This window comes from Rhea pennata, chromosome 3 (genome assembly GCF_028389875.1).
Source record: "Rhea pennata isolate bPtePen1 chromosome 3, bPtePen1.pri, whole genome shotgun sequence".
NCBI lineage: Eukaryota > Metazoa > Chordata > Aves > Rheiformes > Rheidae > Rhea > Rhea pennata.
In genome coordinates this window covers 5383546-5401657 of record NC_084665.1, presented here as the reverse complement: position 1 = coordinate 5401657, position 18112 = coordinate 5383546, and the positions used below count along the sequence as shown (strand labels likewise).

The following is an 18112-nucleotide window of genomic DNA, read 5'->3' as shown; positions in this document are numbered from 1 at the left end:
CTGCTTCATCCCTTGCATTGGAATGTGAGTATAGCTTATTAAGCCCACAGTAGTCATTCCTCTATTGTGATACAGTACACTCCTTAGCTGTGAGTAGTAGTTTGTAAGTGAACATCCATTGCTGCAAGCCAGTAAGACTTCACATGAATGATGTTTGTAAGTCTTTCCCAATCAACAAGAACACTACCAAGGAATGTTCAAAAGGCTCCAAAACAGACAGCTCAAACATTTCATAAAGATAGGAACAGCCCAGTTAACCAGGAAAGCACAGTACCATTATATGTAGACTCCAAGAATCTTGGCAAAAAAATGGAAGCAACAGGAAAACAAGCAAAAGAAATAAGCAAAGTTGGTGCTGTCATAAGCTTACCCTCCTGCGGTCTCTCTTTTATAATACATCTCGGTTTTTTTGTAAATATCACCAGCTGGGCAGAAAGCTGCAAAGTCAGTATGGCACTCAACAAATCTATGAAATACTGTGCACAATATGGAATACTACAGAATCAACATAATGGCTAGATCGCATCAAATAATTTTGTTTCACAAGTGTGATTTTCCTGTAGTAGCCAGTTCCAAACTGAGGCTTTTTTTCTTTTTAGAAGAGGAAAGCATTTCATATTTACAGCAGAAAACTAAAAGATTTTTTATATTTGTCCATTTTTTTTTTAAAAAAAGAAAGTCTTCAATTTAAAAGCAAATACTCAAGTCACAGATTGGTTTATTTTGAAAGTATGGTATAATAATAGGGTAGGAAAGAATTTTGTATCAGTAACATCAGATTTACACATATATTATCACACCCAAAATCTAATGAAGTTAGAGTATCCGGCTCATATTAGAAATATCAGAAATACAGTTGTCATAAAAATCTTGAAGATTTTTTTTAAAAATACTTAAGAGTAAGATATAAACATCATAGCCAAATTGCACAAATGAAACTGTTTACACAAAGCTTCAGTCACAAAACTCATCCAACCACAACAGTCAGCTAGCTACCGCTTAACTCTGGAGCAAAGCACCTACAGAGTTAAGTGCTAACTCTGGGAATAACTGCACATTCTTAGTTTTGCTACTGAAAACTATTTTTACAGTTTATAATAGTTACACTAAGCATGTCCGTAACTTACAGGATGGGGATTTTCAGAAGTCACTGAAAATAAAGGTGTGCATGTACTTGCTCTAGGTCCTTATTGTAAGGATAGGATCAAGCTAGACATTAAAGAGTAAAAGTTAAAGAGTTACTGGCTTTCTTTTTATTTCTAGATTTGTCTTTTGCACATCACCCTCTATCATTCAGCAAAATAAAAAGATCAATACGGTCACAATAACTGATTTTCATCTGAAACATCCTCACATTATTTAATTTTTTTAAAAACTAATAGATGTAAATTGTCTGGGTTTCCCCCAAATTACCATATGTTGACTTCTGACAGACATCTGCATAAAAATACAAGTTGGATCAAAAAAGGCTAAAACTCTCAGCCCCAAAGAATACAACTATGGCTGTATGCATTAAAAAACCAAGACTCATCTTCACCTACAGTACACACAAAGGACTAGAATCTAGAAATTAAGTAAAGGTAGCAGAAGACTTAGCACAAAGGAGTATCAAAACATTAAAATCAAAAATGCCCACTGAATTGCTGGTCAAGAGAAATCAAAGATCGCAGGAAAAACTTCCATGAACTGGAAGTGACACGCAATCTCTTTCCTACTAATAAGGCACGATAATCTAAAACAACTCCTATGTACAGGAGACAGCATCCTTTGACAAAACTTCAGCTTTATAAGTAATTATTTGCAAGCTCAACACGCTCCAAATATGTTTAAAGTTAAAGTTTAGAAAGTACTTGCAACCTAAAAGTTCAGCCCAGAGTGGAATACTGCAACAGGATCTCCTTCCTTAAGTGACTTTTTAGAGTGTGCCAAAGCCATTAGTTGAAAGAATTCTAAATAAAGCCATTGTTAAAAAAGCTACATCATACTATGACTGGAACAGCTAAGGAACTGGTCAGCAAGGAAGGATCATTTCCTGGCACAGCAATGCAGCAAAGAACTGACTTCTCTCTCTTTTAATTGTTTTAAGCCTTAACAATTTTGCAAAAATAAAACTGAGGTTTTTCATTCATCTGTTTAACAGACGATCAATTCTAATCAGTAGCAGGCTTTGTTTCTAGATGTACTGTCAATCCCCCCTCCCACACCCCCTAAGTAAAGGGTTATTTAGCAAGAAGAAGGAATTTACAGTCAGAATTCTGTTCCTCTACTGTGCCACCTCACCAAATCCAATACCTGAGCTCCATCATGCAGGTTCAAGTAAGGATTCAGCTCTGCTGAAAGCAACCAAATTAACCAGCTTAAGCAAGATAACTATCAGCCTACCTAGGCAAGACTGTACTAGAGCAGATCTGGGCTGAATGTGTAATTTAAATCATTGTTCTGATTTTGGATAAGCCCCAGACATTCAAAATAATTACAGTGCAGCCAGAGACAACGTTGTTATACTATTTAATTTTTGTGTACTGTTTGTCTAAAGAGATGAAGCCTCTCAAGCCATCAGCTAACAGCCATGTTCCACACCTTTCACAGAACAACAACTCTCTTGCTAATACTAAAATCTGTTATGACTATTCTGGCTTGTAGACAAGCACTTCAGCATTACAAGATCTCTCTGGCTCATCATAGCTCATTAGGTAGAAACTTATTCACTGCAAGATGGGACTCTTCAGTAGATAAAACAAAGTTCCCAGCTACAGTACTTTAAAGCTCTAAACCATATTCTATCATCTCAAGATTCCTCCTGAAATTTAGTGGCACAGTTAAGTAATTTTGAAATGAAAATTCACTCAGGATAGAAACTTGACAGGCAAGTGAGAGGCACAATAGAATCCACAGCTGCTCAGACACTAAAACAAACATGCAACGAATTCAAATCAACCAGCTTATCCAAAATAAGATGAAGTGGGGTTTTCTGTACTTAAAATGCTTCAGGCTGTTAATCACCAATACTGACTGCTCATAGGCAATTTTAAGACTTTGGCAGTTTAAACAAAAATAGCAGCCACTGAAGCAGTGATATCTTTGATCATGGAAAAACACTGTGATTAGCATCTCCAGCCTACTGGCGTCAATCCAGCAAGATTTAAAATAAAATTGCAAACATGTTCAAAGTTGCATGCCTAAACTCTTTTCAGTGTTAACCGTATATACATTGTGTTTGAGGTGATCTCAGTTTCATCAGCACCAAGTTGATATGAAAACTGGTCCAAGCAAGGAAAAGTTGGGGCTCTCACAACATTATTACTTTGGTTGAAAGCAAGTAATTATGAGAGGAGACAGCAGCTGCTACTTCTGAACAAGAGGACTAAGAAAAAAAGAACAAGCTCTAGATAGACTCACTGACAAAGCTACTGAAAGCAAAGGAAGAATTTTATGCCTATCAACTAGGCTAGAACAAAGGTAGTCAGTCTGATGACAAAACTTAAGATTCAGTTCTTTGCACCTCTTAGAAAACTCCTGCAATTCAATTAGTTTCTCTCAGATCAGTGAGAGGAGTCAGCGCGCAGAAAAATTCTGGTCAGCAGATTTGAAGCAAAGAAGGCCACAGGACTGCACAAATTGGATCTAGGGAGCAGGGCCATGTGCCTACACAGGCCAGGGAGATGAGAAGGAGGAGCAAGACATCTCTTTCAGCAACAGTGAAATATTATACTAGCTCAGCAGCCCCTAGAAACACAACCTGCAGCAGAAATCCTACATTAGGGCATAAGAGATTACAATTTGGTACAGCTTAACAGGCATCTCTTTTTAACATATTTAACCAAGCTCATTTGCGGACATGGTTTTATAAAAGCTGTGAGTTATTTTTGGAGAGAGATATCCAATGCCAGAGAGATATATCCATTTAAAAACTTAAAATACACTCTCCACCTATTTTAAAACACAACAGGTTTACATGTTTGCATAAATACAGTTAAAGATAATAAAAGCAAGACAACACTAATATCATTTGTATTGTTTTACACTTATGGCAACACTAATATCACTAATATCATTTGTATTGTTTTACACATGCTTCAACTAATCTCAACCAAAATATTAAGATGTAAAAAACTTCTAAAGGAATTCTAGAAGTAGGCACCGAATTGGACAGTTACAATAGATGCTTAGAGTGCACCCATCAGTCACAGCTATTGCCTTTAGATACAAATGTCACTTAAAACTTTTTCACTGAGAGAAGTTCAAATGCAAATAGAAACGTTTGCTCTAAGCATGTAAATGTAAACTCACCAGGTCCAAGAACCGCAAGATTGTAACCGCACTTCCACTTGGATTTACGATACATTATCAAAAGCTGTGCTCACAGTGAGAAAATGACCTGTTGATGGTGGTGCTGTCAACAATGGGTTCAGATCAGTTAGCTGCTAGTGTAGACAGGACAACATTTTTCAACACTGTGAGAAAAAGCGAGAGCAAGACCATATGGTTAAGTCCCAACCACATTAGCACCAAATGGCTAGCATCACCAATTGTGAATTGTCATCTGGGAGAGGCAGAGGAGGGAAAGATACCTGTTGGTCACAGCCCCTGCAAAGGACTGTTTCTCATGAATTTATCAATGTTGGCTCAGTGTATAGTAGAAAAAACACTCTGAGAAGAGCAATTCTTCTGTTAATAATACATCTCAGCACAGCATGTGCTTTGTGTTCCATCAATATTTCTAGTGCAGAGCAAATCAAGTATTCGGTTCTCCAAAATTATTTGATGAGTACAATTACCAGTCAGTTCATTTGAGCATAGTCTACTAAAACTTGGAAACTATATTCTGTAATTATACTAGGTAAGCATAAGTTTTATATTTACAAAAGATTGACAACTACAGATATGCATCGTCAGCAGACATCCTGGCCTTACGATACTCAAGATCACACAAAAAGGAATGAAATGATCGGACTGAGCTTGAAACTCCTTTTAATACTGGGGAAGAAGGGGAAGGGATGGGCCTGGACCAAATGACCTCCAGAGGTGCCTTACAAACTATGTTATTCTATGATTTCATCGACAAACCTGGCCACCAGCACAAAGGCAGCAGGTTTGAGTGCAAAGAAAGGAGCACAGCACCAGAGAACTATTATTTATCATCTGTTCTGGTGAGCTGTACAAATGCCTGCACTTAGCTGTACCACTACCGTAACAGGATCTCATACCATCGTTAAACAATCTGAAGGCAGCATAAAATACCACTGCCCCCCAAAGCAGCGGTTCTGCCCATGGTTCTGCATTCAGGTGACACAAGGCATTGCACAACCATGGTGTCTCCAGGTTCACACTCTGATCTAATTCCTTAGTTTGATTCATTAGGTCCCATGCAAGCATCTTTGAGCAGAAACCAGGAAGACACAGTTGGGGCCATCTTCCAAGTAGCAGATGTGGTTTTTTTTTTTTTTTTTTTATTTTATTTTTTTTTTTTTTTGTATTTTTCTGAAATTCATGGAGTAACAAAGAGTAATAGAATTAACACCTACTTGCTATTATCTAGCAGCATTTAAAAGCAGCTTAATTTTGAAAAAAACAGGGGAGCATAATCACCTATATTCTTCAGTTTGGAGTAAATTTTGTTTTCTTTACATTCACTCTTCTATTCAACCTTTGTATTTTATTATGTTCTGCTAGGTAATAAAAGTTAAAAAAAACAACCAAACAAAAAAAACAAGCATTGTCAGTCTGCTCAGTTCTGAAGCATGATAGCAGCAATTCCTGCTACGAAAAGGGACAACAAAATAATAATTACCAAAACACTTTGCAGAATAAAAAAAATGATGAATAGTTTGTTCACCAACATCAATGCAAGTTAATTCCCTAGCACGCTGCTATAATAAAACTTTCTGGTGAGATATACTGATGTTAATATGTATTACCATCCAGCTGCAAGAACTGTTCTATTAGTAATTCTTGCAAACTAGTCATTTCACTGCATGCTGAGAAGGCATCTTCTAGCACTGTATGGCAAATAAGCTGCAGAAATGGAACAGGTCACAACAGATTCCAGCACATAGGCATTAAGATGGGAAGACAAGAGGAAGACAGAAAAATACAGTTTCTGAAGACTTTGGGATGCTATGTGAATATTAAAACATAAGTCATGCTTCCAAAGACTTACCGTTATTCTTAAAACTAAATAAAATCTGAACTATGTCCAAGACTGGACAATTGAAATTAGATGTAAAGATATGCTCAATCCTTAGACATAAGAACTGGGCCAAACAAAAACCACTCAGAGCCCACACTGAGCCTACAATGAAGGCTAACTGGAAATTCCCATATACTTCAATTGCAATAACCACTATTAATAGGGACTGTAGAACTCCTTAGGATTTTTAAGTCTCTCTGTATCAAGAGACTCCTTTACTCTCCATTTAGGTGCATCTTTGAAGAGCTGAGCAACTTTATTCTAATATCACTAGCAGAAGGTGACAGTGCAAAGAAGAAACCAGAACAGACTAACATTTAATGAAAAGAGGACAGTTGAACTCGCAAAAAGAGAAGGGGAAGAAGGAAAAAACAGGCTCCTTCGAGCACCATGCTCATCCACAACAGCATCCTGGAAGGGAATCCTGCTCTGCTTTTATGGCTATGAGCCACCTGGCCTGAAATCATGCTCATGCACAGCTACTTGGCCCCGAGGGTTGAAAATAAGAGATGAACAGTCCAAATATGAAGCCAGCAGATACAGCTGTCAGGCAGGGATCACCAGACCTGATGACTGTAGTGTTATGAACAATCCATCCCATGCTGAATGGCTGCTTGCACTATACCTGTTCTTTCTCTTAGTCACTTCCTTCCTCTCTTTGTCTACCTACCGTAACTTCTACTTGCACTCCATTTCTTTCCCTTATCTTTTCCTCTTTTTGTCTATTCAGAGTTCAGAGTCTTACAGATATTTATACACTGTACATGCACTGCATAATGGAAGCTTGTAGAGTTTTTAGCACTGTAGGGACTACAACTAGCTGATCCTAATGGTCCCTTCCTGTCTCAAATATTTACAAGAGTCAAGCTTCCCAGAAGGTATTTGATGGACTTTGTCTGTAAAGCCAAGCTTAGTCACAGCATATTCATCAGTATGAAAGACAGGAGTTCACAAATAATTGTGTGCTGATTTAGCTCCTACAAATTGAGAGTCTAGCCATCGCAGGTCTGATCTATAGCTCTCACATAAACAGTCCCTAGCAACACAAATAAGGACTGTCAAGATCATTCCTCGCAAAACCTGCAAGGAAAAGAAATTAAAATGATAGCTGTTTGGATGGAACAGCTTTAAGAAAAATCAATAATGGTAGCCGTAAAATCTAAAATTAAAGCAAGCCTGGTTTTGATGCTTTCAGTACACACAGTACATTAAATTTGGCATAAGCCCAATGGAACATGAAGTACTTGTGGACAATGTCTGCCAAGAGCTAGAAATACAGCAATTGGTCTTTAAAGAACAAACAGAGAAGACAGACCATTTCTACTTTGTGCATCTGAAAAAAAATTAAATCAAGGTGATCTTTCCAAGGGTATGTTTGTAGTAAATCTGATTGGCATGCCTTCTGAAATACTGAATTGAGCATATGCTGACTGGCAGTGAATCAACTTTTATAATCCATTCCACTTGTGACAAAGATTATGAACAGACCTAATACCTCTCCACATTAGAAAACACTGTGCTGTCTTCCTAATCATCAGGCTCGTGTCTCAGAAAAGTTCTGTAACATGACTAGTTCCTTGGTCACCTTAAGATAGACTTCTAAACAACTGACACTATTGAAGAGAGAAATGTAAAGTCTGAACTTAAAGAACTCACACTAGCTGCACTATCAATTTATTCACCCAGCTTCACATTTGTTCGTGCTTCCTTAGTTTACATATACTAAACAACTCTTCTGCTTTAAGAACTAAATACTGTTTTGCATTTCTTTAGCAGCCTCCAAAAGTCAGCAAATTCAGCTTCAACACACCTGTGAACACCTGGGAGTTCCTTACTATTACTAAAATGAAGAGGAAAAAAAGTCTAAGACCAAACTGGGGCTTTTAAGATGCCATCCAACATCCCTGTATATAGGTGTCACCCCTCTCCCCCACCATACAAAGTAAAATAAAAACTTATTTTTTTCTCCTCATTGGATAGGGTAGTGGAGAACTGTTCCATCTCCATGAGGTTTTCCGTAATTATGTATGGGAAGGCTTACCCCTCCTTCCCCCAGATCTCCCAGGAATTCTGGATGAAACATATCCATCCCATCTTAAAGGCCAGTCTAACATGTTGGCACAGAAAGATCAGAGCCCCACCCATGCCTTGGAAAACATGCTTTGGGGAGCAAAATAAGAAAACTGGCTACACTATAGTTGACATCTGTTTAGAGCAAGACAAGGAGACAAGAAACTGCTTTTGCCATCTTGCTTCATTTGTAAGCTAAGAACTATATGGACCTTTAAAACTGCTATAACATCAATGAAAGGGCCAGATAAATTGCTCATTACTCCTCATTAATAGCCATAGAATAATAGCGACAGGCTTATAATACTTGCTGCTATGGACTCTAAGAGACTGAAAAATATCAGGCACTTGCTACATACGCCTATGATTGGGATAAGCTCTTCCCTTCTCCCCTCAATTGATCCCTCCTGGCTGTAAGGTAAAAGTTAACTCCTCCTTTATCCTCTGGATCAGGCTCCTATCTCTGCTTCTGTTCAGACACTACCAACTTAAACGAGCTCCTCTCCAAAGTCACACAAATGAAAGATTACAAGAAAAGTACCTGTAACACTTTCCCTCTATAGAAGGGAATTTCCCTTGCTGACTGTGCGTATCTCACAAAACAGTCGAAGATGAATAGTTATTTAAATGAGAAAAGAAATTAAACAGTATAGATATTGGAGGAGAAATTCTAAAGCAGATGCTATAACAAAGTCACTTACAACCCACCCCCCTCTCCATGTTATTGCAACATCCTCATGGTCTTTGTCAGCTAACAGTGACATTTACAAGTATCTGTACTGCGTTCACATCTGCTGCTCACAGAGCCTCAAAGTTAGTGAAACTGGCTGCTACACTGATGTACAAATATACAGCTCTACAAGAAAAAAACGCATAAAAATAAAGCTAATCATGCAATTATCTGTTTTTAAGATCAAGTTCAGTTCCTCAACTTTATCAGGTGACTGATCAGCTCAGCAGAATGCTGCTCATTTTTTAACACGCAGCTACCCTCAGCACAGAACAACTCCTGCCCTCTGCAAAAAATTGATTTTTTAAAAAAACTAACAGTAATACCATCTTAACCTTAAGCAGCTGCCAACAGTTCATGTTGCACCAAAAGGGAAAGTTCTATCCTAAAGGTATTTTACATCTATCACATACAGCACCAAATGAATGCTAAAATAACTGACGTGGACTATCAGTAGTGTAGTAATTACCATATTAAAAAAAGATCAAAGACCTAGTATGATGATTCCTCCTACCACAGGAATCAAAAGGAGGCAACTGCACCATGAAAGCCAGAGCAGAAAGGAGTGATAACTGGCTTCAGACTAATACACACGACAACAGAGCTTACATTGACTGGCTCTGCCAACCCCAGAGCGTGAAGTGCACAGTTACATAACTGCTCACTATTTAAGAGAGGGAGGGATAGCAAATTGGACCTGAAGTGCAATCCTTACCTAAAGTGTCAGCACCACCATCACAAATTTGCTTAAATGTTATCACATGAGAAAGGAAAAAGAACTAACAAAACACCTAAGGGCCTACTTTGCAGCCTTCTGATTCTCTGCACTACATATCTGAGTAAGAATGATTTTTTGATCTTATTTTCCTGTTTAGAAGCAATCTTTACTGACTGTCCCTACAAATTTCAGGGAATTTGACCTGAATCTCTCCCAGGCCCTTGCTGAAGGTACATTAAACAAATCCCCCCTGCAAACTTCCACTCATGCAAATAGCAGGTGTTAAAGTTGTGTGTTAACAAGATGACACATCTTACAGTTTTTTTTGACTGCGATCTTCTTCCTTCTATCTATTCAACTTCTGGTCCTCATTATCGATGTTAAAAATCTTTCTTCAATGACCCACAAACAACACTGATTACATAAAACCTACTTCCACTGCAAGAATAAGCTGAAAACATTTTCTGGGTAAAAACTAGAACTGAATTACCAAAAGTTTGATTATGAACATGGAAATAGTGAGAATAGTGAATAACAGTTTCCTCTATATGAGGAAATCTTCCTGTTTCAGTCAGAAGTAAGGGTTTGACATCATTAGTAGCATGTTACATTCTCTTTTCTGAACTCAAATATAAAGCACTGGTCTACTGGAGATGAGGCATATAACAGAAAGAACATATCCTACTTGAGATACTAACTAAGTGTTGAGGTTGCCACACTCTCCATTGCTTTACAAAGTTTAAAGTAATCTTCCATTAGCCATTAAAATACAGCAGTGATCCATTACACAAACTCAAATACCTAGATGCATGTATTTTCTTCCATTTTAAGCATTCCTCAGTACTTTAAGTAGCTCAGGGAAAAAGCAAACTACAGCCAAACGAAGAAAAAAATACTAGTGGGAAATAGTGGAATTGACATATTTTTAGAATTAGCAGTTTATCCCAAGAGGTGCATTACAGAAGGAAAATGAGCAACAAGTTCTTTAAAAGGAAGTGAATTACTTGATAGTAAGCCTCCATGTGTAACGCATTTCAGATTTTTTCCTCTAACCTCATAACAAAAAAATACTTCAGCTGCATGATAGGACAAAAAGAAACATTACTTATTTTCCCAGTTGAACTTTGTGTTAAACCACTATTAAGGCAATATTTATTCTTGTAAAAAAATATTGTAGTGAAATGTAACTGCTTCAGATTAGTGGAAAGGGTATCAAGGTAGCATCAGACAAACTTGCAGTATACGTATTAATACTGAGGAGAAGCCTTGAGATTTCTCAGGAGTTCTTCAGAGACCATTTGTATCATTTAACATGAAAATTTTTTCTTAGAACAAAGAAAACATAGATGAAGTACTCAAGTTCACAAAATTTTAAAATAAAGACTTTACTATTTATTACTACTTGTGATCTTTAAAAGCAGAGGCAACTCAGAGCAGAGGAAAGTATAACACTCCTGAAGGGATTTACAACTGGTATGATCTTAACACAAGAAAAGGACTGATAAACTCATATATTCCTAATCCTACTTTTGCCACCAGTTTAATGTCCCACAGTATCCCAATGGACTTGAGGGTTGCTGATCACTTCTCAGGCAAAGGCAACCAGCTGGATGGAAGTCTCTTAAGCTGGATCTAAACCAGAGATGCCAGTTCAACTGCTCCAACCCAAAGTATAATTAAGAAAGAGTCCTCCCAGATGCTGCTGACCCAGGTTAAGGGATTAGCACCCTCAGCTGTCTGCCACCACTCCTGCTCTCAGATGGAGGTCTGTCAGGACAACCTGGCAGAAATTCAGGAGAAACTGTCTTAACAGCTGCTGCTCCCAGTCGCTCACTACTCCATTCTCTACCTCTCGCACTGGATATTATTACCCTCTCAGTTTTACCAACTAAGTCTTTCTCATTCCTTTATTATTTTTGCAGAACTAGATTAGACAGCAGTCAGAAAATTAAGCAGGAGCATTGAAAAGGCAAGCAGGTCAGGGGGAGACTCTTGAATCAGATCAAAGTTTACTTTCACCATGCCTCCAGAACACTCTTAAAGGCCTCGAGCTCCACCATTGTTAATGGCAAAGCTTATATTGCTCTTAAAAAGAAAGCAAGTCAATCTCTTCAGATTTGATTTCTATTCTTGATCTTGCCCATGAAGTGAGCTACCCCAGCTCACTTAAAAAGTATTTTAAAATGTTACATAATTACAGAAATATTACATACTTGGAAAGACAACTGGCTAAGTACATCCAAAAAGATGAAACAATTGGCAGTGGAAGCAATAATCCATTTATCATGGTCTATTTAAAGGAAATTTTGGCTAAGCAGATTCTGAGTCCTATCTCCAGTAAACTCTCATCTAAAGACCCTTATTCAAGTTTACTCCAATCACATATCTTGCAAGCTTTCAGGAAGCTTTTGATGCATCTAATTTGCTTTAAAAAAAGAAAAATAAAAATCAGCCAATACACAAAGCACAGTCCCCTCTAGTAGGCTACTTCTATTATCAACTATCCTAATAATAAAAAATACTGCAGATCTATTACAGTTTATCTAACTTCAATTTCTTCTTATGGGATCTTGCTGTTCATCCGTATGCTACACTTCAGGCTTGTCTACAACACAGAGCCTCAGCCACTATAGCTAACATTACAGAACCACAAACAGAAATGCAGCATTTAGTGACAGAGGTTCTTTTGCCTGAATAGCCACGCTATCTCCTTGAACACTGAAAATGTAAACTAACAGGCTTGGCAAAAAGCACTCTATCAGCAAAAGCTTGCCTGCATCAGGAACCTGTTTAACTTTGTCAATTAGACCGTGCAATTGCTCCCACGAACACATGCCCACCCTAACTAGCAGAGCCAGACCAGCACCTCTCTCACCTAAGTACTCCGGTAAAATTAAAAGCCTTCTCCCAAAAGGAGTGCTTCCCCCCACCCCTTTCTGACATGTTCATTCAATTAAGCTGCTGCAAACAGAGTCAGCACAGAAAAAACATCTGGTTGACATAACTGTATAGCTAACATCAAGGAAGATCAAACCAAGAGCTTTTGAGCCAGCATGATGCACAGAGTTCTTCTACAACACTGCCGGTGAACACAGAAATACTGCAACCCAAGCGTGAACCGAACAAACCCTCTTCCCAACAAGAATGGGAAAAGGGGACAGAGTAAGAAGTTTTGATAATTCCTATTCTGACAGCTGCCATTTACCTTGAATCAGAACACTGAGTGACTTCCAGCCACAAGTTCCTGGAATGGTGGCCAGAAATAAACTGCAAGGTCCAGTCCATTCCACTCTCAACTACAACATAAGATACGAACTTTATCATTTATATAAATACTATGGGAACAGTCAAGTGACTATGATTGAATTCAGCAGCATGAATCAGGAAACAATGCCAGCTGTTTAATTTTTATTATCTATTCATGAGCTGATTCATGTTCTTACATGACAAAGACTATAGGACACCATCAATCTTTAACCAAATGCTTCCACTCAGGTGCCTATGCTCAGTCTGAATCAGGTGAACTGGGAATGCTGACCAGTTCACACTCGAGTATGTGTCATCAAACATTATCTCCTCACAAGAGTATTTTCCTAGCATGCCAGCCAGGCAGCACTGTTGAAGCAAGACCAGTATTGAGGACCACGACGGTTACTATCTTCAGCACAAAGTACCAGTGGGAGACAACAAATTTTCCCATGCAGCATCTTTAGGGTGGCCTAGACAGCTTGTCACACTGGACTCAATGAAACATTTTACATACACTCATAACCACAAGGTAATTCTCAGTCATTACAAGTAGCTAGCTACACCTGGTGCTCAAAGACACATGAAAATGGTCAGCAAAAGAGGCCCATAGCATAGTGGTCATGTAGGTAGCTGATAAGCTAAGCGTTCACTTGGACAAAGCAATAAAGCACTTCTGCCTACTTTAAGTAATACCTGCTTCCAAACCACTGTAAGTACAGGATATGTGGAAAAAGATATTCACTGTGCAAGGCTGTAATTTTTCTGCAAACCAAGTTATTGTGAATACAATCAAGTGACAATTCCATCTACTGGACAAAGAATTAACTTCTGTAGAAACATGCTACCATGTTGCCCCAGTCTATCCCCCAGCCTCCCATTATAGAGCCTAAAGCAAAACAGGCAAAAGAAACAAGAGCACAAATCAGTTCCACAAGCTGCTTCAACCTCCAGGGAAACACAGAACACCCTCAACTTTGCCTGACTGACCCGACTTGTGGGCAATCAACACCTCACAGATTCAGAACTACATTGCAAATTTATCTTCCTCACCATGAGTCTATCCACATAGGCTAACTGGGCCTAATCTGGGATGCAACATGAATTTCAGTAGAACTGGGGGACTACAGTAGGAGTATGAAATTTAATGGTGCATCCTGTAACCATAAATTGAAAGGAAACAAACTAGATCAGAGGGAAACATGCTTACTTTTTTTTCCACTGAAACTATCTCAGCAGTATTTAGCAGTGCTTGACCTACTTCCAACACCATCTCTTTGCTGTCACTTTCTTTGACAGTTTGTCAGTACACTTGTGAATCTTAAGATTAAGGAATAAATGTCTGGAAGCAAAAGAGCTGGACCTTCTTCATGCCACCTACAGTCAGAACTTTTACGATCTAATCAGCTAGACACAGTGACTAGCTAACAACAAGTAATTCAATTTTTAGCACCTTGCAAGAGTTCCAAATCACCTCTGCAACTTGCCTTACATGGATGTATTTGAAAGAAAGTTTGATTTTTGAAGAAACACCCTCATTCTTCCCTTTTTTAGATCAAGGCAAAGATTAGCATCTACAAACAGTTCCAGGTTTCTGCTTTTCTATGTTCTAAAGTTGTTGCCTAAGAAAGCATTTTAAATAAATAAATAAAAAAAAAAATACTTGTCAGTAGTTCACTCCATTTAAGAGTTTTAAATACCACTGGCTCCAAGCAGATTATATTCTATTTTACATCTACACATGTAGACACACAGTCACTAGATATAAATCCTGAAGTGAAATAATCCTGTTTTTCATTCTGGGCTTCTTAATAGAAACCAATACTGATCTTGAAACATACAACGGTTTTAAATAGATCGACTTTACATTAACCCTGGCATCTAAGTTCCACTTCAATGGAATTACTAGCAGTTGCTTAACTTTAACTTCAGAAATGAGCACTAGCTCGATGCCCAGCTGCAAAGGTATGTATGTATTTGTGAGTTTAGTAGGAACTAAAACACACATTAGGCAACTTCACAAAACTATACTCAGCATAATTTAGGTGCTCCTACAAGTTGGATTAATTAGACCTAGCAGACATTTAAACACATTAAGGTGTCCAGTAGATGCCGAAGTATCACTAAAACCTACTCCTAAAGCTGCCTGCCGAGCCATCCACACAACAGGGTTAAAAACTTCTAAAGTAATTAGTGATTTGGATACCCATCCTCTCTAGCACTGAAATGGTCTAATTTCAATTTTCAAGAACCAAGCTTTCCTGAGGGTGAGGACAGTGGGGAGAGGGAGGAGAGAAGTGTTCAGTGTTGAATTCTGAACTTTGGCACAGCATTAGGCACTTTGTAGCAGTCAGCCTAAAATATTACAAAGCCGCATGGACCACAGACACACATGCAAATGAAAATCTCGGCAGTCTCCTCGGGAAGCTTTCACTCTCCTACCTAGCAGTACTTTTTAGTATAAAAAGCTGACAAGAGACATCATCAAGTCATCTGTAAACGACCTTTTTCTTTGTAAAATAAGAAAAGCTGCTGAACAGAAACCGGAAACAGCCTTCTCCCCCGACTCTCCTCCTCTCTAACGCAGATTCAAAATGGAAACAAAAAGAAATCCATCATTTTTCAAAGGCAGAAGCTACAGCTCAGTCTAGCTGAAACACTTCGTAATTTTACTTGTGAGTTAGTGCATTTTAAAGTCAGAAGAGACCCAACAAAAAAAGAGTGAGTGGCCTCCAAAAGACAATGCTAGAAACATGAGCATTACAACGAAGCTACTTTATACTTGCATATATTCTAGAAGCTACATCCTGCAGAGGTCAAATAACTGCAGTTTTTGAGGGGGTAACTAAAATAAAAAATAGCAAGCCTTCTGTATAACGCATAACAGCTGCTTAAAAATATCATTCCCCCCTAAGAGGCAAAAAACAAAACAAGAATCTGCTGAAACACAACTAGCCCTCCTCTTCTCTGCCTTCTAAAGTCTTCTCCATGGTTTTTACACGCAAAACATCTCCCTATGCTATTAGTTCTTTCTAAAACCGCATTATTTAACTATGTGAAACAGAGTGAAAAGAGGGGGGGAAAAAAAGATTAAAGTTGCACTGCATCACAGGCTGTTCACAAAGCAGCTAAGAGGGAAGGGTGAGAGTACAAGAGAAACCGTACAAGACAGATTCTCCCAAGAAGCTTCCAAAATAAATATATATAAAAAAAATAAAACTTATCTGCTGGTTCTTCCAAAATAAATCAACACAAAATAATTCGGCACAGCAGCAAGAGGGGGAAAAAAACACCGCCCCCCCGCCCCCCATATTTGCAGGCTAACGCACCGGCAAAGCAAAAATCACCCTTTGTTTTGTTTTCACCCGCCTGCTCCCATTCAGTGCTTGAGCACAGGGGGCTGCGCTAAATGGAGGATAGAGTTGAGAGCACACTTTCCTCCCCTCTGAATAAGTAAATAAAAACACCAAGCACAAAACCCCACAACCAAGGCGGTCTTAAGAGTGCAAAGACTGAAAGAGCAAGTTTTTTTTTTTTTTCCGTTAGTATGTATCCCCGTATTTATTGCGAGGGCAGGCACCGAAGGCGAGAGCGCTCCGCAGCCTCTCCATGACAAAGAGCTCCCCCAGCACATCCAGCACGGGAAGGAAGGGGCTCGCTCAACTCCGCCGCCCGGGAAATTCTCCCCTCAGAGGAAGGGGGTGGGGGGAAGCAGAGAGAAAGGAAAAAACAAAAAAATCTCGCAAAACCCCCAGAAAAGACGGGGGGGGGGGGGGAACCAACCCCCTCCCCTGCAGCCGACGGCCCCGGGAGCACAAAGCCCTGCAAACACACCGAACAGCCCACGCAGAGAGCACGGGGGCGGGTGGCCCCGCTCCCTCCCCCCCGCACAGGCGCGCGGAGCTGCGCTCTGTCGCGACACTCGCGATACTCACCCCAGGCAGGAAGCAGGCGAAAGGGGCACCCCCGTCCGCAGCAGCTCGAGCGTGCGGCGGAGGGAGGAAAGAGGCAGGGAGGGAGGGGAGGAAGGGGTAGCCTCTCCCCGCGGCTCGTCAGCGGCTGGAGGCAGCGCGACAGCCCCGGCAGGCTGGAGGGAACCGCCACGGAGCTTCCGCCGCCCCCGCGGCTCCGGCGGGCCACAGGCCGCGAAGCGGCGGCTGCTTTCGCCTCGGCGGCCCCGCGCGCGCGGGCGCACGGAGGATGGGGGGGGGGGGGGGGGGGGGGGGGGGGCGCGATAATCCGCTGGGCGCCGGCTCCCGCCGCTCCAACGGCCGCGCCAACGGCCGCGCCAACCGCCGCCTCCCGCGAGCCGCCAGCCCTCTGGCGCGGCGGCCGCGGCACGCTCGCGCACCCAGCCGCCGGGGCGGGGGCGGGGGGGGCGGGGCGAGCTGCGTCACTCCCTCGCCCCGCCCCCTCCCCCGGGGCATGCTGGGAGCTGTAGTCTGCGGGCCCCCCCGGGCGGCCACGCCCCTTGCCGCCGTGCCGCGGGCGCGCGTGTGCGCGGGGCTCACGTATAGACGCATGTGCACGATTACGTGGCTATACACACATATATATACGTGTATCTGTGCGCGCATCTATCTGTATGTACACGTGTACGTGCACATGCTGGTATTTATGTGCATGCATATATGTATGCACGTGTACGTATATATGTGTGTGTGTATGTGTGCGTATATGTATATATAGATATTTTTATATGTAAGTCTATTCAGATATCTGTGTGCATGTATATAACACAATTACATGTATATATATAACACATATACATGTAGATATGCACCTATATGTGTACATAAAAATATCTGTGTGTGCATATATGTGTGTGTGTATTCATATACACGTACATACTCATATAGGTGTATGTTTTTACATGTACGCCTGCCGAGAGCTCGGAGAGCCGGAGGCCGTCGCGGGCCTCCCAGGACAGGAGGGAGCAGGGAGCCGGGCGGTGGTGGGGAGAGGGATGGGCGGGCGTCCGTGTGGTCCGTGTGGCTCTGCACAGCCCTAGGGATGGAGCGGATGTATCTCAGCCGACGGACCCGGCTGCGGCACGCCGACACCACCCCCGCTGCCCACGCGCGCGCAACGTGGGCGTTAAAACGTAAAACGGATGCCGCGCTGGACCTGGCACGGAGCAAGCCCCGGGCTGACCTAG

At 40.7% G+C, this 18112-nt stretch overlaps 1 protein-coding gene across 2 annotated transcripts in view; it reads right to left on the bottom strand.

Annotated features, from left to right (window-relative positions):
* Window positions 1–17155, bottom strand: part of PELI1 (pellino E3 ubiquitin protein ligase 1) — a 46092-nt gene extending 28937 nt beyond the window's left edge. The window contains exons 1-2 of one of the 2 annotated variants that reach the window (XM_062571431.1): window positions 16890–16975; window positions 4291–4454 (exon numbers count right to left, since the gene is read on the bottom strand). In XM_062571431.1, the coding sequence (XP_062427415.1) occupies window positions 4291–4345 (55 nt within the window). In that variant the 5' untranslated portion in view covers window positions 4346–4454; window positions 16890–16975. Of the gene's footprint in view, window positions 1–4290; window positions 4455–16889 lie in introns of both variants that reach the window. The other variant, XM_062571432.1, reaches the window with a different exon arrangement.
* Between the last annotated feature and the right edge of the window lie 957 nt (window positions 17156–18112).